This window comes from Herpailurus yagouaroundi, unplaced genomic scaffold, assembly GCF_014898765.1.
Source record: "Herpailurus yagouaroundi ecotype Mexico unplaced genomic scaffold, PumYag 200, whole genome shotgun sequence".
NCBI lineage: Eukaryota > Metazoa > Chordata > Mammalia > Carnivora > Felidae > Herpailurus > Herpailurus yagouaroundi.
The window spans coordinates 1,561,829-1,585,956 of NW_024412431.1; the positions used below are offsets into that span (position 1 = coordinate 1,561,829).

At 41.5% G+C, this 24,128-nt stretch overlaps 1 protein-coding gene and 1 long non-coding RNA gene across 2 annotated transcripts in view; one reads left to right on the forward strand and one right to left on the reverse strand.

Moving 5' to 3' along the window:
• Positions 1–4,106, forward strand: part of LOC121013925 (uncharacterized) — a 52,807-nt gene extending 48,701 nt beyond the window's left edge. Inside the window, exons 3-4 of the long non-coding RNA XR_005782977.1 lie at positions 3,505–3,620; positions 3,992–4,106. This is a non-coding gene — a long non-coding RNA (uncharacterized LOC121013925). The remainder of the gene's footprint in view (positions 1–3,504; positions 3,621–3,991) is intronic.
• Positions 4,107–4,857: 751 nt separating this feature from the next.
• Positions 4,858–24,128, reverse strand: part of LOC121013922 (zinc finger protein 558) — a 28,917-nt gene continuing 9,646 nt past the window's right edge. The window contains exons 5-7 of the mRNA XM_040449792.1: positions 9,480–9,575; positions 8,746–8,828; positions 4,858–8,264 (exon numbers count right to left, since the gene is read on the reverse strand). Of these exons, the coding sequence (XP_040305726.1) occupies positions 7,482–8,264; positions 8,746–8,828; positions 9,480–9,575 (962 nt within the window). The 3' untranslated portion in view covers positions 4,858–7,481. The remainder of the gene's footprint in view (positions 8,265–8,745; positions 8,829–9,479; positions 9,576–24,128) is intronic.

A 24,128-nucleotide genomic window follows, 5' to 3' on the forward strand; every position in this document is an offset into this window, starting at 1 on the left:
CCCCCCCCCCCCCCATTCAACCCTTTGGATATTGGATGTTATTTTTTTGCTCCTATAGTTTCTTTTGAAAAATCGTCAGTCTTACTGTTGCTCCTTTGAAGGCAACATGTCCTTTCTTCAGTTGGTTTGAAGATTTGCAGCTTGTCTTTCTTTTTCTACAATTTTTCCACGTTTTCTCCATTTTTAAAAAACATATTATTCATAGTTGTTTTGAAGTCCTTGTCTGTTAACTACAATATCTGGCCTCTGGGCCTGCTCCTATGGATTTCTATATTCTTCTTCTTTTTTTAATGTTTATTTTTGAGAGAGAGACAGAGACAGAGACAGAGTGAGAGTGGGGGAGGGGCAGAAAGAGAGAGGGAGACACAGAGTCCAGGCTCGGAGCTTTCAGCACAGAGCCCGATGCGGGGCTCAAACTCACAAACTGTGAGATCATGACCTGAGCCGAAGTCAGACGTTTAACTGAGCCACCCAGGTGCCCCTAGATTCCTATATTCTTAATTGACAACATCTTCCTGCAGACTTTGCGTGTCTATTGCTCTTGTTTGCTGGATCTTGTGAACAATATACTTGGTAGAGGTTCTTAATTACGGTACCTTCCTCTAAAGATTAGGTTTCGTTATGGCAGGCAGTTATGGTACTAATGGGCCACCTTGAGCCTCTGAAGTCTAGATTTTAGCCTCTAAAAGCACAGATCTATTTCAGTTTTGCACTGACTTCTAAGATGCAGTCCTTACTTGTAGTGCATGGTACTTCCTGTCAGGGTGTGACATTTGTAGGGGCATAATTAAAAGCCTTTCTTTTTTCCCCTCTTTCTCTTTCTCTTTTTTCTTTCCTTCCCTCCCTCCCTGTTTCTTTTCCTTTCTTCCTCCCTCTTTTCTCTTTTTTCTTTTCCTTTCCCTTCCCTTCCTCTCCCCTCGTCTTCCCTTTCCTTCTCCTGTCTCTTTCTCTCTTTTCTTCTCTCATCATTCCACTCCAGATGGGTCCAAAAACCAACCTCCAACTACTGGCATGTATGATCTCTGAATTTTCTGCACAATCTTCAGCTTTCTCTAGCTACTCTCTTCTAAGCCTCCTACAGTCTTTCTCTGTACATGCACAGCTTCGGTGTTATTTAAGGACCTGAGGGGAATTTTTAGGCAGATTTTTGGGGCTTCTTCTTTGTCAACCTTTATGTTACATGAAAAGAAATTCAGACATTTTAGGATCAGGTTCTATATTCCCTGTGACAGCCCCCTATTTCTCCGAAGAGCGCTGTTTTTTGTTTTTTGTTTTTTTTTTAAGAATATTACTTTAGAAATCGAGATCTCAGTGGGTGATATTCTCATTGCTACTAGGCCTCCTGAGCTCATAGGCCTTGAAAATACATGTAAGTGTACTATCCTATGCACATGTGTGTGCGCGCACACAAACACCTATCCATCCACCTATCAAAAAGCATGAATTCATACTGATACCTCCAATTCCAATCCACTCCAACGCCACAGTGTTTATTCTAGCCTTCTCTCTTTCCTTGTTTGCAACCTATCTCTTTGAGAGTAAGAAACTGGCTTTCATAATCTACCACATATTTACTTGTTCAACTCTAGTACACACATAAAGTAGTTTCACAATCGCTAATCCACACCATTGTAAGAAACCCATTTTCATCCAGAGGATTTCCAGACAGTTCTTTTCGTAGTCAGCCTTACATCTCTTGTCAAAATATACAGTTTTCCAGAGTAAATTTGGTTTTCTTCCTTGTGATTATGTTATTCATTTGTATAGTTAGGCTCCTGTATTATAGTTTATTCTATTTTGCATTCCCTCTGCTACCTGGTGGATTTTTTTTAACCGACAGTAATAGTCACTCTTCATGCTGTCTAGTTCTATGGGTTTTGGCAAGCGTCTAGAGTTGTGTCCATCAACACAGCCACGAGAGGACAATTCCATCACTCCCAAATTCCTTTCAGTTGCCCCTTTGTAGTCATTCCCCCCCCCTTACTCCTTGTCCCTGAAAACCACTGATTTGTTGTCCTTCCTTACAGTTTTGCCTTTTACTAAATGTCATACAATGTAATCATACAAGAAATGGCTTGTCATGTCTGGCTTCTTTCACTTAGCAAAATAAATCAAGTTGAGGCAGAAGCTGCATACAGTTCAATGTACGTATCTTGAGTGTATCATTCAATACATTTTGACAATTGCATATACTTATGTAACCTACACTCCCATTGAGATATAGAACATTATCCTCACTCCATGAAGTTCCTTCCTGTCACATCTCAGTGTGTTTAGATACAACCACCATTCTGATTTTTTTCCCTATCACAGATTTTTTTTTTTTTTTTTTTTGCTATTCTTGGAATTTAGAGTCTCATATAATATTTACTCTTTTTTTGTGTGTGGCTTATTTTGCTCAGTACATTCCTATGATGTTTCAATTAGGTTATAATAAAAGATAAACTAACGTTTCCTATATATATATATACCAGAAGCCCCATAAATGCTTTACATATGTTAACTAATTGAATACTTAATACAAGTCTACAAAGTAGGCCTTCTATCATTTCTATTTGACAGATGAAGAAATAAAACTTTGGGACAAGAAGTTTGTCACTTGCTTGAGGTAACCATCTCTAAAGGAGAGAACCAAGATTGGGCAGAACAAGAGACTGAAATCTGATAAGGTCAAAACGGAGATGCCAGTTGATCTCACGGGGAGTTCCAGGGCTGAGGTGGCCTTTCAGGGTATCACAAATCGAGGCAAAGGAATCTGGGCATTTGCACTCCCCGTAGGAACCAGTCATTGGAAGTGGGCTACCCTGGGGCGGGGGCGGACTTAGCCTTAGGTGTGGTACTTTCCTTTGGCCCAAGAGAATTCCTGAGAGCATGGTGGCACAAGCCATTAGAACACTTCCAGCAGCGGGGGCATGAGTGCCTTAAAGAGTCCTGAAAGAAGGATCTGAGAAATATACCACCGTCTCCATTATGGCGCAACACTTAGGCCACTCAGATGCACTTGCTTCTTGGGAGTGAACGCACACGGGATTCTGGTTAGTCCTCTTGCTTGGAGAAACTTACAAGAGGAAGATCGGTGAACAAATGACAGATCGCTCTCGACAGCAGCTTTTCGCAGTGCTGCAACGGATACTTAACCGCCACACTTCTACCACCCCGTCCTCCATTCCCTTCACCCGTAACTATGACCTCTGCTGGACTTGGAGGGCGGGTCTGGATCCTCACCCCTAAGGAGTCTGAACATCTGGCCAATAGGCCCTTCTCAGGATACAGCTGCTACATTTATTTATCAAAAACAAACAAAAACCTGGGGTAAGAGACATGCCAAAGGATTGCCTGAGTGCCAAATGTCCTCTGCCCTTACTGTGTAACAGAAGCCCCACATCAGCTGGCACAGGGTTACCTATGCAATCATAAAGCTCCATGGGACCCTTACTTTGCTGGTAAAAAGCCCTCTGGTAACTCGGGCTTTTAGGTTAATTATTTTTGTGATTTCCTCCCAAGAGTCCCCTGACCTACCTTATATGAAGAACACGTGTGAAGGCAACTGTTCTAGACTACGGGTGGGAGCATCAGTGCTTTGACAATACCCAGATGGTACAGCGGCTGCTACAATTCAGGTATGTGAACTTTCTACGCAGGTGACTGACAAAAGTAGATTCTGAGAAGCAAACGGGGTGAAAAGTTCTGAATAGCTTCCATTTGCCCCAGTGGACCCACTTTCTCTACCTTTGAGTCTGGTAACATTAATCAATATGAACTACATCAGTGGGATTCCTTGCCTTGTGGCCTTTGGTTGGGTTTGGTCAATGGGGACCCTAGGCATGAAATCAGAAGGACGAAAGAAGGGGACGTCTAGCTCTGGCTATTTCTTGCAGAACGTGGAGCTGGATGCTACCCCCGACCCCCTCCCCCCAGCTCCTGGAATATGCAGTTCTTTCCTCTCCTGTCTGTGGATTTCAGTAATTGTTCCCTTCTCTTATCCTTTCAGGGGTAGGGATGTTAATAGAGTCCTGGCCTTCCCCGCTACTGGGTACCAACGACTTCTTGTGGTTTTCCTCCATCCTGTCCACAACTCTGTGAGTAGCCTCTTTATGGAAACTCTACTTGAAGTGTCCTAGTCTGTGTCAGTTGCTTCCTGCTGGGACTCTGACTGGCATGCCAGCTCATTCAAAGTATAAGAAAAAGTCCTAATGGGACAATAAAATCCAACAAGATCAAGATCCACCACGTCTCTGACCACATCATCCTCTAGCACACCCTCACTACACCCCCAGCTCGTTCTACGCTCATCTCGTTGGCTGCTCTGCGGCGGGACTTTGCATGCCAAGCCTGCTCTTGCCACACACATTGACTCACTGTCCCAACTTGTTAAGGTCTCTGCTCAAGTGTCCCTTGGCTAAGAGGCCTTCCCTTCCTATTTTATATACAACGGTAAGATCCCAATCCCCCCTTAACTATTTTATCATGCTTTGCTTTTCTGATCAACACTTAAAATAGCAAGTCTTATTGATTTTTCTATAATCTGTCTTCCCTCATTAGAATGTAAGTGCTTCAATAGCAAAACGTACATTTCATGCATTGCTATAAACACCAGTGTCTCAAACAGGGCCTGGCATATAGAATATACTCAATAGATAGACTAGTGGTTAAGAGCACGGATGGGGTTCAAACCTGGGCTCTACTATTTACTAGCCAGTGAGTTCAGGCAAGTTACCAGTATATCATGTTAGTTTTCTCATCTGTAAAATGGGAATAATAATAGTACATACTTCTTAAGCTTATACTGAGTACTCAATAAGTTCGTATTTTCATAAGGCACTCAGAAAAGTGCCTCAGCTATAGGAAGGGCTACATAAATGTTTAGTCATTTATTAATGTACTGAAATACTTCATTATAAAAAAATGACCCCTACATAAAAAGGAACAATTCACAAGGAAAAAAAACTAATCCTGAATGTATTTAGTTATACATCCAAATATATAAAGAAAAAAATGACAGAAATGACACACACAAAAAAACTGTTAATCCATATCCTTAGAAGACTTTAATAGACATCTACCACTAAATAAGTTTGAGGACAAAAACCTGAATGTACATACTATATCTGAAAACACAATTAACTTGAGTTAATGGGCACATAGTCTACATCGAAAACTTAGAGAATATACATTATTTTCAAAGAAACATGGAACACTTATCAAATGGGACCAACTAATAGGTTTCCTAGTTAGATATTGCATTCGGCTGGACATGAACAGACCACCACCTCAAAAACAAACCCCCCGAGAAAAAGACTTTGGCTTCAACCAGTTAGAGGTTACTTTTAATCATGTAAGGAGTAGTCTGGGCATAAGCAGTCCAGAGCTGAGACCGCCAATCAGAGGTCCAGGGGGAGCCCATGTCACTGTCATTTTGTGCTGCACTATGGTGTCTGGCATCACGATCAAAATAGAGCACTTCTGACTCTTGGCCTCGAGTCGACTTTCAAGAGAAAGCACGGGTAAGACGAACAGGATACAGGTGGGGAACGAGCCAGATGGTGTTCTCCCCAGTGACTTCTACCTACTCCTCATGGTCAGCAGAGCCAGGCAATACCTCTCTGGGCCTCAGAGAAGCCTTATAAGTTGCGCATTTTTAATCCTCATTGACAACTTGAATGACAACGAAAACATTTTTTACGTAAATGAGTGGGGGACGATGGGCATTGGGAAAGAAGCTAAACAAAATGCCATACTAGAGGAGAAAGATAAAAAACAATCAGCATCGTAAAGTCCGCTTACCTGACAAAAATGCCATTAAACTAGAAAAAGTATATAGTAAATACGGTCTAATTTCCACTAATGATAAACTAATTCACTCAGGAGATATTCAGAAATGTCTTTTTGGATATGCTATGTACTGATGTTTTTAAAGAGTAAATTAGAGTTAACATGTTACATACAAAACTATGGAACATAATTTAAGGTTTATTTTAGGTATGGCTATAAGACGTGTTTATACTAAAACAAAAAGACTGAAAATTAATGAACTAGTGGCCCGATCTTAGGACGAGATAAAGGTAAACCCACACTCAAAATCGATAATTTCCATTCCCAGTTTAACTTATTTTGTGGCCCCTCAGTAAAGAGCTGAGGCATCACTTTTCTAGGGTTTCCCTACAATGTGAGTTCTCACAAACCAACAAAGAATCACTGAAAGATTTTTTCCAAATTGATACACTCACAACTTTTGCCTCCAAAGAAAACTTCCTATTTTTCCTAATGTAAGAGGTATCATCAAAGGCCTTCCCTCAGTCTTTATATTCACAAGTGTCTTTGCAGTGAATTCTGTTTCCTAAGGAATGTGGAAAAATGACTTTCCAGTACTGATGACATTCGAAGAGAATTTCTCTCCAGAATAAACCCTCGTGTCTCTTAAAAACTGAGAGAACATTCGAGGCTTTCCCACAGTAATTGTATTCGGAATCTCTCCCCATCTTTCGCTCAGTAATGCAAACGCTTGTGCTGAAGGGTTTCCCACATTCCTTTTAGGATTCCTCTGTAGTGATTTCTCACATGTGCTCTATGGGATGAGTGTCGCTGAAGGCTTTTGCATTCTGAGGATAGTCTTAAGGTTTTTCCCTTAGTGTGAACTGTTATGTGACTCCCTAGAGATATCACTGAAGGCTTTCCTATAGCTACTGCGCTCCTCAGGTTTCTCTCCACACATAATCTTTTGTGCACATTAGGATGAGTTTGAGCTGAAAGCTTACCACAAAGATTGCACTCATGAGGTTTCTCTCCAGAGGGAATTAAGTTACCGAGGGCTACTTCATATACAATAGATTGGCAGAATGAGAGTCTGCTAAAGGCTTTTCTTCACTGATTTCATGGAAACTCCTCAGATGGTTCCTTATGATCTGTCTCCTAATATATATATATATATATATATATACACACACACACACACACACACACACACACACCCTGTGTTGTTTCTTCCCACTCTGTAAGCAATACAGTACGGAAGAAATGATAGTATGTCCTCCTGAGGATGGGTCAAAAAAGACAATGTGGCTTCTGCATTAGCTCTCCTGTAGATCAAATGCTTTGGGAGGAACCTGATGCTACATCATGAAGATACTTGGCCCTCTGGAGAGTGAAGTAATGAAGATTCTCTGCCAACAACTGGCATTAACTTGCTAGACATGTGAGTGAGCCATTCTGGAAGCAGATTCTGTATCAGTAAAGACTCCAATGATTGTGGCTCCAGCAGACATCTTGATTTCACCTCATGACAGATTCTGTGCCAGGACTACACAGCTAAGTTGCTTCCGGATTCCCGACCTACAGAAATTATAATAAATGTATGAGGTTTGAAGCCACTATGTTTTGGAGGGAAAGTTGTTAGGCAGCAGCAGATAACTCACCCATCTAGTGAGTTACCGTCAGTTGTCTGAGGGTTAAGAGATCGATGAATGCTTTCCTAATTACTGTACTCATATCCACCTATTATGAATTCTCTTGTGCACAGAAAGGTAAGAGTTAGTGGTGAAAGATTTTCCACAATGATTACATTCGTAGGGTTTCTCTCCAGTGTGAGTCCTCACATGTTTCTTAACAGCGGAGAGATTATTGAATGCTTTCCCACAGTTACTGCATTCATAGGGTTTCTCCCCAGTGTGAATTCTCTTGTGCACAGTAAGAGAAAAGCTACTGCTGAAGGATTTTCCACACTGATCACACTCATAGGGTTTTTCTCCAGTATGAGTTCTCATGTGCTGGGTCAGATAGGAGCTCTTCCTAAAGGCTTTCCCACAGTCGTGGCACTCATAAGGTTTCTCCCCCGTATGAATACTATTATGCCCGGTGAGGGAGGACCTCGTGCTGAAGGCCTTGCCACACTGATTACATTCATGGTGATTCTCTCTCGTATGAATTCTCTTGTGGCTTTTGAGGTTACAACTGGTGCGGAAGACATGGAAACACTGATTACATTCGTAGGGTTTTTCTCCAGTGTGAATTCTCACGTGCAGCCTAAGGGATGAGGGATCATTGAAGGCTTTGCCACAGTCCGTGCACTCATAGGGCTTCTCCCCATTGTGTATCCTCTTGTGAATGGTCAGGTAGGATCTACTGCTGAAGGACTTGCCACACTGATTACAGTCATAGGGTTTTTCTCCAGTATGAATTCTCTTGTGCTGAGTGAGGTTAGATTTTGTGCTGAAGACTTTAAAGCACTGATTACATTCATTGACTTTCACTCCGAGATGATTTCTTTCCTGTTAAGAGATGAATGATAACTATCATTTATAGTATTTTTAATATTTAATGAATTTTATGTCATAGGAATTCTCTTTTTCAGGAATTCCGTTACATTATTACAATTGACATTTTGGCTATTTTCAGTGCTCGTATGTGGCTTCTGCCAAGTTTGAGCTGTTAGAAGTTAAAAAAGAAGGATGCTTTGCCACAAATCCTTATCATATTCACAGAGCATCTTCTGATAAACTTAAGACCACTTTATATTTCAACGATCAATATCGTAGTCACATTTAAGGAAATATTTACAAGTGGAAACTCCCAGTGAAGAAACAAGTTTGGAGCTAACTTACGGTTTTCTCCAAATTCACAACTTTTCACAGTATCTCTCCAGAGACAAAATTTCCTCATGTGTAAATGATACTATGACTGTTTACTTTGTGACTTTTCTAACTTACTTTCCTACTGTAAAAACCCAGAAATCAGCCAGGTTAGTCTTACCGCTTTAATACCATTGGAATGTTCTTTTCTAAAAACGTGCTTCTTAGGAGTTAACCACTTGACTTTAAGTACAGTCTCCAAACCTGAAACAAATTGAAAAGAAATGTAAGTTGATGGAGGAAAGGAACAGTAAAGTACATACATGAGTAAAGGCAGACTCTGAGGGATCAGGGTTTTTGAAGAAGTTTGCCATGAAAGGGATGTGAGTATGAAAACTGTAGGTATTAAAGGATTCTAGAAGGATTAAGACTGATCAGAGATTTACAAAAGAAGGGATTATCAGGAATGCAAAGTAGGAAGGAATTGGATAAAGTGCTCCTATGAGATTTAAACTTAAAAAGGAAAAGAAATGTATTAGCACTGTCCGATGACAGACAGCAGCTACACTTGTGGGGAGCACAGTATAACTTATAAACTTATCAAATCACTACGTTGTGCACCTGAAACTGATGTAACACTATATGTTAAGTACACTTCAAAGGAAAAGAGATACGTCTTTTTTCCGCCCCTCTGAGTCCAAGGTAACACATGAGATGTTGAACAGAAAGGTAAAAAGAAGGAACATACACGAAGAAGCTCATACCAAATGTTCTTGACCATCTCTGCCAGAAAAAAGGACATGTTACAAACTTTCCTGATTGACGTTTCCTGAATGTACTATTCCCATGCCCCAAATCACTGGCCAGACCTATTCCTCAAGAAAACTCCTATCTGCCTGTCCACCTGGTGCTCACCTGGACAGGTGCCTGGAAGAATTCCTCGCTCCTGTGTCATCACTTTGTCTTCCTGCTCCAGCTGGGAGGTCAGACTGCGTTTATCAACATGACATCCTATTTGTGGAGAAAAGACACATGATGTAGGGGGACTGTGCAGGTGACAAGCAACTCCATGAAACTGGAGCCAACAATTCTGAAGATGAGCCAGTATGACTTCTGCAACAGTGGAGTAACGACGCATAAATCCTAATGGGTATAGTAACTCTCCAGAAACAAAAATTCAAGCATCCTCAATGTCCAGGTGACAGGATATAAACAGTCCCAAAGTCCATGTCCAAGTTTACATAACATACTTCAAAAGCTCTAAAGCTTTTAACCACAGAGAATATAAAGTCAGGGTAAGGAACAGCTATTCAGTTCACAGGGAAGGCATCAGACAGAAAGCTCCAGGAGGGTGGGGACCACATCTGTCTCTTTCATCACTACATTCCTAAACCCAGCACAGACCCAGGAACATCGAAATGCCTCAGAAAGACTTGTGAGAAGTGACAACGGTGAAAATTAAGGGCTGTTAAACCAAAAGTCCATAACTCCACAAAAACAGTGACTAAACTGGGGAACGCCATCAGAACCAACTTTATCAGAACTTTGGAAACTTATCAAAAGTTTACAGCAACTGGAAAATGTTTAATCAAAGACAACAACCAGCTGACATTTGAACTGACCCTTGTCTAATCTATTCACTGCTTTGGCTGCGACCTTGCAGATGACAGCCCACATTCCTAGTACTGCAGGGGGGACCTATTTATTGTCAAAGATCCGTGGTTGTCTGATTTGACTTCTCTGGCTTGCCCTTTTTTTTTTTTTTTTAATTTTTAATTTTTTTTTTACTTTATAAACTTTTTCTTACACTTGTTTTTTCAATATATGAAATTTATTGTCAAATTGGTTTCCATATTGCCTTTATTTATCTAATCCCACTCTCCAAGGGCTGAGCTGTCTACCCACGAGGCATGGGCTGAACACATTGAAAGGCAAATATCTCAGCCATCACCACCAGAGGCAAGTGAAATAGTAGAGGAAAACAAAAAACTAACCAAGAAGCCTGGGAGGAAAACTATGGAATAAGATGTTTGGGGAATTTTTACAAAATTTCCCTCATATTTCTTTGAATCTAGAAAGCCAGGGTCGGGCACGTGGTCGGAAAAGACCTGAAATTGCATTAAGTCCTCAATTCTGGCTGACCTTCAGGTTCTGCACAAGCAGAAAGTAAAGATTATGGAGAGTTGCCAATTGCCTGCTGATTTTGAAGGTAGGCCCTGGACACCCACACAGAACACATCTGCAGAGACTACAGGTGTTTTAGTTTTTGTTCTAGGCCCCCAAGAAAATCTCTGACCAACCACTAGCTAACCACGAAACTAACACAACAGTCTTCAGGGACCACACGTGACAAATACAGATTACAAAATTAGTATAGAGGTATCACTAAACATACATTCAACAAGCAACAATAACAAATTCTGGTGGTGGAGAGAAATCGGATTCCAGAATTGCTGTGTAATAATGTTCCAAATGTCCAGTTTTGACACTAAAAGTATGAGGCAGGCAAAGAAACAAAAATGAGTAGAAACTGCCCCGAAGGAAGCCCAAACATCAGACTCACTAGTCAAAGAATTTAAATGTTTTTTATTTAGTTTTTGAGAGAGTGTGAGCAGAAAGATCCGAACCGGGCTCTGCACTGACAGGCTGACTACAATGAGCCTGATGTGGGGCTCAAACTCACGAACCAAGAGATCATGACCTGAACTGAAGTCAGACGCTCAACCAACTGGGCCACCCAGGCGCCCCTCAAAGGATTTAAGTCAACTCTTTTAAGTATGCTCAAAGACCTAAAGAAAACCGTCACAATTCTGATGAACTGGAACCCATGTTAAAGAGAAAGAAATCACAAAGAGAAACTACACAGAAATTTTGGAGTTGAAAAGTACAACAACCGAAATGAAAAGTTCACAAGAAAAGTTCAACAGCAGATGTGAGCAGGCAGAAGAAAGAATCAATAACCATGAAGACAGGATGATTTACATTACCTCCCTGGAAGAACAGAAAGAAAAAAGAAGGAAAAAAAAATAAGAACAGAGCCCAAGAGACCTGTGGGATCCCATCAAACATACCAATATACACATCATGGGAATTCATTAAGTGGAGAAGAGAATGAGGTAGAAAGAATATTTGAAGAAATAAGGGCAAAAATTTCCCAAAATTTGACAAAGACACAAATGTACACAGCCAAGAAGCTTAAGAAACCCCAAGTATAAGGTTACACTGAGAGGCACAGAGATCACGAGCACATCTGCCCTACAAGAAATGCTAATGGGAGACTTTCAGGCTGAAATGAAAGGATAATGGATATTAATGCAAATCCACATAAAGAAATAACCTGATAATTGAAAATACACAGGCCAATAGTAATTGGCTATTTTTGGTTTATAATGCTTATCTTTTTGGTTTGAAACTTTCTCTTACATGATTTAAAAGATAAATGCCTACACCAGTAATTGTAAATCTATGTTAATGGGCACACAAGGTATAAAGATGTAATTTGTGGCAAAACAAAAGAAAGCAGGTGTGTGTGTGTGTGTGCACAGGTACATAAGAGCAAAAATTTTATATACTAGCAAAACAAAGTTGGTATGAAATCAAAATAGGCTGCTATGAATTAAAATGTTAATTGCCGGACTTTAAGCTGTATTACAAGCTGTCATCATCAAGAAAGTATGGCACTGGGATAAGAACAGACACTCAGATCGATGGAACAGAATAGAGAACCCAGAAATGGACCCACAAACGTATGGCCAACTAATCCTTGACAAAGCAGGAAAGAATATCCAGTGGAATAAAGACAGCCTCTTCAGCAAGTGGTGCTGGGAAAACTAGACAGCGACAGGCAGAAAAATGAAACTGGACCACTTTCTTACACCAGACACAAAAATAAACTCAAAATGGATGAAAGACCTAAATGGAAGACAGGAAGGCATCAAAACCTGAGGAGAAAGCAGGCAAAAACCTCTTTGATCTTGGCCGCAGCAACTTCTTACTCAACACGTCTCCAGAGGCAAGGGAAACAAAAGCAAAAATGAACTACTGGGACCTCATCAAAATGAAAAGCTCCTGCACAGCGAAGGAAACAATCTGCAAAACTAAAAGGCAACCGACAGGATGGGAGAAGATATTTGCAAACGACATATCCGATAAAGAGTTAGTATCCAAAATCTATAAACAACTTCTCAAGCTCAACACCCAAAAAACAAAGAATCCAGTGAAGCAATGGGCAAAAGACATGAAGAGACACTTTTCCAAAGAAGACATCCAGATGGCCAACCGACACCTGAAAAAATGCTCAACATGACTCATCATCAGGGAAACAGAAATCAAAACCACAATGAGATACCACCTCACACCTGTCAGAATGGCTAACAGTAACAACTCAGGCAACAACAGATGTTGGCAAGGATGTGGAGAAAGAGGATCTCTTCTGCACTGCTGGTGGGAATGCAAATTGGTGCAGCCACTCTGGAAAACAGTCTGGAGGTTCCCCCCCAAATTAAAAATAGAACTACCCTATGACCCAGCAATTGACTACTAGGTTTCTATCCAAGGGATACAGGTGTGCTATTTCGAAGGGACACATGCACCCCCATGTTTATAGCAGCACCATCAACAATAGCCAAAGCATGGAAAGAGCCCAAATGTCCATCGAGGGATGAATGGATAAAGATGTGATGTATATGTATATGTACATATCACATTATATATATACCACACACACACATATATAAAATGGAGTATTACTCGGCAATCAAAAAGAATGAAATCTTGCCATTTGCAACTACGTGGATGGAATTAGAGGGTAGTATGCTAAGAAAATTAGAGAAAGACAAATATCATATGACTTCACACATATGAGGACTTTAAGACACAGAACAGATGAACATAAGGGAAGGGAAGCAAAAATAATATAAAAACAGGAAGAGGGACAAACCATAAGAGACTCTTAGATATCGAGAACAAACTGAGGGTTACTGGAGGGGTTGTGGGAGGGGAATGGGCTAAATGGGTAAGGGGCATTAAGGAATCTACTCCTGAAATCATTGTTGCACTATATGCTAACTTGGATCTAAATTAAAAAATTAAATTAAATAAAAATTAAAATAAAATGTTAACTGTAATCCCCAGGACAACCATTAAAACAAATAAATAAAAAGAAATGACAGGGAATCAAAATGGTCCATGAGAAAACATTTAACACACACACACACACACACACACACACAATGAAAGAATTGAGGAACAAAAATGATAGAAAACATGTAGAAAATAACAAAATGGCATAAGTAGGTCTTTCTTTATCAATAATAACCTTAAATGTTAATGGATTAATCTGTCCAACTAAAAGGCAGATTTGGGCAGAACAGATAAAGAATATCCAATTATATGCTCTCCATAAGAGACTCAACTTACATCTAAACACACTAAGAGGCAGGTAGGGAAGGGTCAACATGGCAGAGAAGTAGGGGGACCCTTACTTCCCGCCTCTCTCAAAGAAGTGCTGAAGCCAAAGGACTCTGAACCCCAAGAGTAGGGGAGGAAAAGAGACTGAATCTACCAGGAAGAAAATGGGACAACTTGAGAAAGGACAGGTGGGTGATTGTGAACTGAGGGAGACAGAACAGGGTGGGTAGGCACAGAGGGGAGGCATCCCCTTCTGCGGAGAGACAAAGGGAAGAGAACGTCTAGGAAAGTGTAGGACTGTATCTGCACAGGAAAATGACCTCGTACTGGGACTCAGAGGGATCCCACCTCTAACGGCAGGACTTTCTTCGGCCTGGGGCCGGCTCCCTGTTCACGCACCCGGGGAGGAGGGGAGCCAGCCCTGGGTTCGGTGGTAGGTCAGGGGCGCAGTCCGCAGTGGGAGAAAGCGGCCACTTCCCCAGAGTGCGGTGGGACGGACCAAAGCCTGCCTGTGTCCGCCACCCCCGGGGCTCAGTGGCGAGGTCAGCGACGCAGTCTGCAGTAGGAGACGGAGGTCCTCCTTGAAGTGCGGTGGCACAGACAAAGCCAGCCGGGACCACCTATTGGGCTGCACTGAGAGGCACTTCCCCAGTGCCAGAGCGCATGGGAACGGGACTGTGAATCTTAGCCAAGCGCAGGGTCAGGGGAGTTGGTGGAGCGAGAAGGACCGCCCCGTCTGCACCCGTGACACAGTGAGGAAGACTCAAACTGAGTCCACCGGTCGGGGTCTGTGGAGAAGAGACTGGGGGATCACCATTGTCGCCCCCCAGCACCAAGGCGGGGCCTCGGGGATCACTCCCGGGGCCCACAGTGGAGGTGGGTCCAGATTATGCCAAGCCACGCCCCTTTGCACTAGGTAACTGCGTATCCACCGAGGGGCACAGACCCTGTGGACAGCGACTCCCCACAAGTGATGCAGCATTGCCTGATTAACTCTAGGTCAATTCTGGAGAGAGAGATATATTCTCCCTCCCACTTCTCCTTATCTCTTTCCTCCCCATAGGCTGGTTACTCTGGTTATTGGTCTGTCTAAACAGACATATTTAATCCATTGTCTTGATACATATTCTACACCTCCTCCTTCTCCTCCTTTACACTCCTTTCTCTCTCTCTGGAATAATCGAGCAGTATAGTTTCTCTGGGTAACTTTATCTTCGTTTCATTTTCCCCGCCTCCTTCTTTATTTTCCTTTCTCTATGGATTAAGCCTTTTAGTCTTTCTGCCTGGTCAGTGTTTATTTTTTCTTTTTCCTCCGCTCTTGTCATTTCTCTTCGTATCTGCTCTTCCGTCAGCACCTCCTCCACCCTGTTCTTTACTTGTAGTCGGTGTTTTGGGTTTTTTCTTTTGGTTTGTTTTATTTGTGTGTTTGCATGCTTTTGTCTCCTGTTTTCCTTTCCAGGGCTACTCCAAGGAACAAATCAAAGCACACCTGGTGGAGGGTCCAAAACATCACTACGGGTAGGGAAATAAAATAACCAAAGTCACAACAGAGAGCAAGTAACACTCTCCAAAAAACACCTCCTGAGGGGCCAGGCCTGGACAGTGTATGACCCCCACCACCCTCCCTTTAATATAGCGGTGCTCGCAGGTACAGAGCACACAGCAAGCTTTTAAAACTCATAAGGGACAGAAAACTAGCCAAAATGATGAAATGGAAGAATTCTCCACAAAAGAAATTCCAGGAAGGACTGACAGCTAACAAATTGATCAAAACCAACTTAAGCAATATATAACTGAGCAAGAGTTGAGAATAGTCATAAAACTAATGGCTAGGCTTGAAAAAAGCATAGAGGACAGCAGAGAATCTATTGCTAGAGAGATCAAGGGACTAAGAAACAGTCATGAGGAACAAAAAATGTTGTGAGGTGCAAAATAAAATGAAGGCAGCCAAAGCACAGATTGAAGAGGCAGAGGGGAGAACAGGTGAATTAGAAGATAAAATTATGGAAAAAGAGGAAGCTGAGAAAAAGAGAGATAAAAAAATCCATGAGTATGAGGGGAGAATTAGGGAATTAAGTGATGCAATCAAACGGAACAATATCCGTACCATAGGAATTCCAGAAGAAGAAGAGAAAGGGGCTGAAGGAGTACTTGAACAAATCATAGCTGAGAACTTCCCTGACCTGGGGAAGGAAAAAGGCATTAAAATCCAAGAGACACAAGGAACTCCCTTCAGACGTAACTTGAATCGATCATCTGCACGACATACCATAGTGAGACTGGCAAAAAACAAGGATAAAGAGAGAATTCTGAAAGCAGCAAGGGATAAACGGGTCCTAACATACAAAGGTAGACAGACACCTAAGGGTAGTGGCAGACCTCTCTACTGAAACTTGGCAGGCCAGAAAGGAATGGCAGGACATCTTCAATGTGATGAACAGAAAAAATAAGCAGCCAAGAATCCTTTACCCAGCAAGCCTGTCATTCAGAATAGGAGAGATACAGGTTTTCCCAAACAAACAAAAACTGAAAGACTTCATCACCACTAAACCAGCCCTACAAGAGATCCTCACGGGGACTCTGTGAGTGAAATGTTGCAAGGACCACAAAGTACCAGAGAAACCACTACAAGTATGAAACCTACAGACATCACAGTGACTCTAAACCCGTATCTTTCAATAACAACACAATGTAAATGGACTAAATGCTCCAACCAAAAGACATAGGGTATCAGAATGGATAAAAAACAAGACCCGTCTATTGGCTGTCTACAAGAGACTCATTTTAGACCTGAGGACACCTTCAGATTGAAAGTGAGAGGATGGAGAACTATCTATCATGCTACTGGAAGTCAAAAGAAAGCTGGAGTAGCCATACTTAGACAAACGAGACTTTAAATTAAAGGCGGTAACAAGAGATGAAGAAGGGCATTATATAATAATTACAGGGTCTATCCATCAGGAAGAGCTAACAATTACACATGTTTATACGCCAAATACGGGAGCCCCCAAATATATAAAACAATCACAAACATAAGCAACCTTATTGATAAGAATGTGGTAATTGCAGGGGACTTTAATACTCCACTTACAACAATGGATAGATCAGCTAGACACAGGATCAATAAAGAAACAAGGGCCCTGAATGAAACACTGGATCATATGGACTTGACAGATACATTTAGAACTCTGCATCCCAAAGCAACGGAATACACTTTCCTCTTGAGTGCACATGGAACATTCTCCAAGATAGATCACATACTTAGGTCACAGAACAGTCCTTAATAAGTATATAAAATTGAGATCATACCATGTACACTTGCAGATCACAATGCTATGAAACTTGAAATCAACCACAGGAAAAAGTCTGAAAAACCTCCAAAGGCATAGAGGTTAAAGAACATCCTACTAAATAATGATTGGGTCAACCAGGCAATTAGAGAAGAAATTTAAAAATATATGGAAACAAATGAAAATGAAAATACAACAATCCAAATGCTTTGGGATGCAGCAAAGGCAGCCCTGAGAGGAAAATACATTGCAATCCAGGCCTATCTCAAGAAACAAGAAAAATCCCAAATACAAAATCTAACAGCACACCTAAAGGAACCAGAAGCAGACCAGCAAAGACACCCCAAACCCAGCAGAGGAAGAGAAATAATAAAGAGCAGAGCAGAAATAAACAATATAGAATCCAAAAAAAGCAGTAGAGCAGATCAATGAAACCAAGAGTTGGTTTTTTTAAAAAATAAACAAAATTGATAAACCTCAAGCCAGGCTTCTCAAAAAGAAAAGAGAGAGGACTCAAATAGATAAAATCACAAATGAAAATGGAATGATTACAACCAATCCCTCAGAAATACAAGCAATTATCAGGGAATACTATGAAAAATTATATGCCAACAAACCGGACAACCTGGAAGAAATGGACACATTCCTAAGCACCCACACACTCCCAAAACTCAAACAGGAAGAAATAGAAAACTTGAATAGACCCATACCCAGCGAAGAAATTGAATCAGTTATCAAAAATCTCCCACCAAATGAGAGTCCAGGACCAGATGGCTTCCCTGGGGAATTCTACCAGGTATTTAAAGCAGAGATAATACCTATCCTTCTCAAGCTGTTCCAAGAAATAGAAAGGGAAGGAAAACTTCCAGACTCATTCTATGAAGCCAGCATTACTTTGATTTCAAACCAGAAACCCAGCAAAAAAAAAAAAAAGAACTAGAGGCCAATATCCCTGATGAATATGGATGCAAAACTTCTCAACAAGATACTAGCAAATCGAATTCAACAGCATATAAAAAGAATTATTCACCACAATCAAGTGGGATTCATTCCTGGGCTGCAGGGCTGGTTCAACATTCGCAAATCAATCAATGTGATACATCACATTAATAAAAGAAAAGAACCATGTGATCCTCTCAATCAATGCAGAAAAAGCATCGTTTCTTAATAAAAACCCTCGAGAAAGTCGGGATAGAAGGAACATACTTAAATATCATAAAAGCCACTTATGAAAAGCCCACAGCTAATATCATCCTCAACGGGGAAAAACTGAGAGCTTTTTCCCTGAGATCAGGAACACGACAGGGATGTCCACTCTCACCACTGTTGTTTAAACATAGTGTTGGAAGTTCTAGCATCAGCAATCAGAAAACAAATGGAAATCAAAGGCATCAAAACTGGCAAAGATGAAGTCAAGCTTTCACTTTTTGCAGGTGACATATTATACATGGAAAACCTGACAGACTCCACCAAAAGTCTGTTAGAACTGATACATGAATTCAGCAAAGTCGCATGGTACAAAATTAGTGTACAGAAATCGGTTGCATTTTTTAATTTTTTTTCCAACGTTTATTTATTTTTGGGACAGAGAGAGACAGAGCATGAACGGGGGAGGGGCAGAGAGAGAGGGAGACACAGAATCAGAAACAGGCTCCAGGCTCTGAGCCATCAGCCCAGAGCCTGATGCGGGGCTCGAACTCACGGACCGCGAGATCGTGACCTGGCTGAAGTCGGACGCTTAACCGACTGTGCCACCCAGGCGTCCCTGGTTGCATTTTTATATAGCAATGATGAAGCAACAGAAAGACAAATAAAGAAACTGATCCCATTCACAATTGTACCAAGGACCATAAAATACCTAGGAATAAACCTAACCAAAGGTGTAAAAGATCTGTATGCTGAAAACTATAGAAAGCTTATGAAGAAAATTGAAGATGATACCAAGAAATGGAAAAACACTCCCTGCTCATTGATTGGAAGAATAAGTATTGTTAAAATGTCAATACTACCCAAAGCAATCTACACATTCAATGCAATCCCAATCAAAATTGCACCAGCATTCTTCTCAAAGCTAGAACAAGCAATCCTAAAACCTGTATGGAACTACAAAAGCCCCTGAGTAGCCAAAGTAATATTGAAGAAGAAAACCAAAGCAGGAGGCATCACAATCTCAGACTTTAGCCTCTACTACAAAGCTGTAATCATCAGGACAGTGTGGTATTGGCACAAAAACAGACACATAGACCAATGGAATAGAATAGAGACCCCAGAACTGGGCCCACAAAAGTATGGCCAACTAATCTTTGACAAAGCAGGAAAGAATACCCAATGGAAAAAAGACAGTCTCTTTAACAAATGGTGCTGGGAGAACTGGACAGCAACATGCAGAAGGTTGAAACTAGACCACTTTCTCACACCATTCACAAAAATAGATGCAAAATGGATGCAGGACCTGAATGTGAGACAGGAAACCATCAAAACCCTAGAGGAGAAAGCAGGAAAAAACCTCGTTGACCTCAGCCATAGCAATTTCTTACTTGACGCATGTCCAAAGGCAAGGGAATTAAAAGCAAACATTAACTATTGGGACCTCATGAAGATGAAAAGCTTCTGCACTGCAAAAGAAACAACCAACAAAACTAAAAGGCAACCAACAGAATGGGAAAAGATATTTGCAAATGACATATCGGACAAAGGGCTAGTATCCAAAATCTATAAAGAACTCACCAAACTCCACACCCAAAAAACAAATAATCCAGTGAAGAAATGTGCAGAAGACATGAATAGACATTTCTAAAGAAGACTATCCAGATGGCCAATAGGCACGTGAAAAAATGCTCAATGTCACTCCTCATCAGGGAAATACAAATCAAAACCACACTCAGATATCACCTCACGCCAGTCAGAGTGGCCAAAATGAATAAATCAGGAGACTATAGATGCTGGAGAGGATGTGGAGAAACGGGAACCCTCTTGCACTGCTGGTGGGAATGCAAACTGGTGCAGCCGCTCTAGAAAACAGCGTGAAGGTTCTTAAAAAAATTAAAAATAGAACTACCCTATGACCCAGCAATAGCACTGCTAGGAGTTGACCCAAGGGGCACAGGAGTGCTGATGCATAGGGACACATGTACCACATGTTTATAGCAGCACTTTCAACAACAGCCAAATTATGGAAAGAGCCTAAATGTCCATCAACTGACGAATGGATAAAGAAGATGTGGTTACCATACAATGGAATACTACTTGGCAACGAGAAAGAATGAAATCTGGCCATTTGCAGCAACATGGATGGAACTGGAGGGTATTAATGCTAAGTGAAATAAGTCAGGCAGATAAACACAGATACCGTATGTTTTCACTCATATGTGGATCCTCAGAAAGTTAACAGAAAACCATGGGGGAGGGGAAGGGGAAAAGAGAGAGGGAGGGAGGAAAACATAAGAGACTCTTAAATACTGAGAACAAACTGAGGGTTGGTGGGGGGGGGAGAGGGGAAAGTGGGTGATGGGCATTGAGGAGGGCACCTGTTGGCATGAGCACTGGGTGTTGTATGGAAACCAATTTGACAATAAATTATACTTAATATACAAAAAAAAAAGAGGTAAGCAAAAACAAACAAACAAACAAACAAACAAAAAAACACACTAAGGGGTTGAAAGTCAATAGATGGAAAAATAGATTCCATGCAAACAGCTGCCAAAAGAGAGTGTAGCTATGTTAATTTCAGGCAAAATAGACTTTAAGACAAAAACTGCTACAAGACACAAAGAATGATCTTATGTAGTGATTAAAAGGTCAAAATATCTAGAAGATGTAACAATTACAGATCAATTACAACAGAATTATAAATTTTTTAAAATATATTTATTGTCAAGTTGGCTAACATACAGTATGTAAGGTGTGCTCTTGGTTTTGGGGGTAGATTCCCGTGGTTCGTCGCTTCCATACAACCAAAGCGGTCGACAGATTCAGTGCAATTGTTACCAAAATTCCAACAGCTTTTATTTGCAGAAATGGACAAACTGATCCTTAAACTCACATGGATTTGCAAGGGATGCTGAACAGACAAAACAGTCTTGAGAAAGAACGAATTAGGAATTCTCACACCTCCTGACATCAAAGCTTACTTCAAAGCAATAGTAAAGAACGCACTACAGTACTTGCACAAGGAGAGATGCAGAGATCAATGGACGAGAACCGAGTGAGTGTAAACTCGTAAAGTCTGTGGTCACACAACTTTGGACAAGGCAGCAAAACAACTCACTGGGGGAAAGAACAGTCTTCTACAGCAATGATGGGCAACTGGGTAATAAAGAGAGACAAAAGAACGAAACCACATAAAAAATTATCTCCAAAAGGACCAAAGACCTAATTGAAGAGAACTAGAAAATTCCTGGAAGAAAACACAGGGGTAAATGTTCATGGCCTTGGTGGATTTGGCAAGAATTTTTGAGGTATGATCGCAAAGGACAAGCAAAAAAAGAAAAAAAAAGAGAGATAAATTGGACTTCATAAAAATTAAAACTCCCTCTTAGTTCACTTAGCATAATACTCTCTAGCTCCATCCACTTCGTTACAAGTGGCAAGATTTCATTCTTTATGGCTGAGTAATATTCCATTGTGTGTGTCTACACACACACACACACACACACACACACACACACACCACGTCTTTTTCATCCATTCATCTGTCCATGGACATTTGGGCTGTTTCCATAAGTCGGAATTGTAGATAGTGCTGCTATAAACGTTGGGGTGTGTGTGCTCCTTCGAAATCAGTATTTTTGTATCCTCTGGGTAAATGCTTAGTAGAGCAATTGCTGGATTATGGGGTAGTCCTATTTTTAAGGAACCTCCGAACTGTTTTCCAGGGGGGCTGTGCCACTTTGCCTTCCCACCATCAGCGCACGAGGGTCCCCTTTCTCCACATCCTCCCCAACACCTGTCGTTTCTTGTGTCGTTGGTTTCAGCCATTCTGACAGGTGTGAGGTGGTGTTTCATCATGGTTCTGACTTGTATTTCCCTGATGGTGAGTGACGTTGAGCATCTTTTCGTGGGTCTGTTGGCCGTCTGGATGTCTTCTTTGGAAAAACATGATTTTACTCACACGTGGAATTTAAGAAACAAAACAAATGAGCAAAGGGAAAAAAGAGAGAAGGAGAGAAAGAGGGGAAAACCAAGAAACAGATCCTTAACCACAGAGAACAAACTCATGGTTACCAGAAGGGAGGTGAGCGTGTGTGTTGTGGGGGGGAGGGCGGTTTGGATGGCGATTAAGAGGCACACTTGTCGTGATGAGTACCGGGTGTGGTATGGAAGTGTTGAATCAATACATTGTACACCTGAAACTAATATTACACTGTATGTTAACTAACTGGAATTCAAACACAAACTTAAAAAAAATTAAAACTGTTGTGTGTCAAAGGACACTATCAAGAAAATGAAAATACGCCACCAACTGGGAGAAATTATTTCCGAATCATATTCTGGACAGGGACCAGTATTCACGACATATAATGAATGTGTATAATCCAAGAACAAAGACAAGCAACCGAATTCCAAACCGGGCCAAGGACTTGTACAGACGTTCTCCACAGAAGATCCAGAACAGCCGACACATGAAAAAGTGCTCAATGTCATCAGTCATGAGGGAAACACAAATCAGGGCGACAATGAAAAGAAATACTGCCTCATAACCGTGAAGACGGCTACCATCAGAGGCACAAACGTTGGGGCAGATGGGAAATTGGAACCCTCCCACCTTGGCGCAGCTCCTGGGGAAGACAGTTCAGCAGTTCCTCAAAAAGCTAAACCTACTGATATATGACCCAGCATTCCGCTCCGACACATACCCAAGAAAGCCGAAAGCGCATGTTTGCACAAACCGTGCACCAATATTCTCAGCAGCAAGGTTTGTAACAGCCAGTAAATGGAAACCACCCAAATGTGTATCAACCCATGAGTGAATTTTAAAGACGTGGCCAATCCACAAAATGGTGCAACACTGCTAGACCTTCGAACATTAATTACGCTGCCTGAAAGGAGCCAGACCAAAGAGATCACAATGCCGGTGGCAGGAAATGTTCTGAGCAGGCAAACCCAGAGAAATGGAAGGCAAATGGGTGGTTGGCAGCAGGGGGCTGTGGGGAAGGTAACGGGTCCTGGCCACTTCCCGAGGAGGGGGTGAGGGGTGATGACAATGTTCTGACATTAGATAGCGTTGATGGTTGCACAACAATACTACTATGTCAAAAGTTACTGAATTGTGCACTTAAAAACAGCTAAAACAGGGGCTCCTGGGTTGCTCAGTCGGTTAAGCATCCGACTTCGGCTCAGGTCATGATCTTACGGTTTGTGAGTTCGAGCCCCACGTCGGGCTCTGTGCTGAACAGCTCGGAGCCTGGAGCCTGCTTCGGATTCCGTGTCTCCCTTTCTCTCTGCCCCTCCCCTGCTTGTGTTCTGTCTCTCAATCTCTGTAAAATAAACACTTAAAAAAAATAGCTAAAACAGGGGCACCTGGGTAGCTCAGTAGGTTGAGTGTCCTTGGCTCAGGTCACGATCTCACAGTTCTGTGAGTTCCAGCCCCGCGTTGGGCTCTGTGCTGACAGCTCAGAACCTGGGGCCTGACACAGAGCCTGATTCTGTGTGTGTGCCTCTCTCTGCCCCTCCCCCACTCACACACTGTCTCTCCCTCTCTCTCTCAAAAATAACAAACATTAAAGGAAATTTTTAATAATTAAAACACTGACTTTTATGTTATGGAATGTCACCTCAATTAAAAAAAAAAAAAAGGACAATAATGTGGGGAATATTGTGGGGAATAAGTTTAGGAATTCCCTGGGCTTGCACCGATGGGTTAACA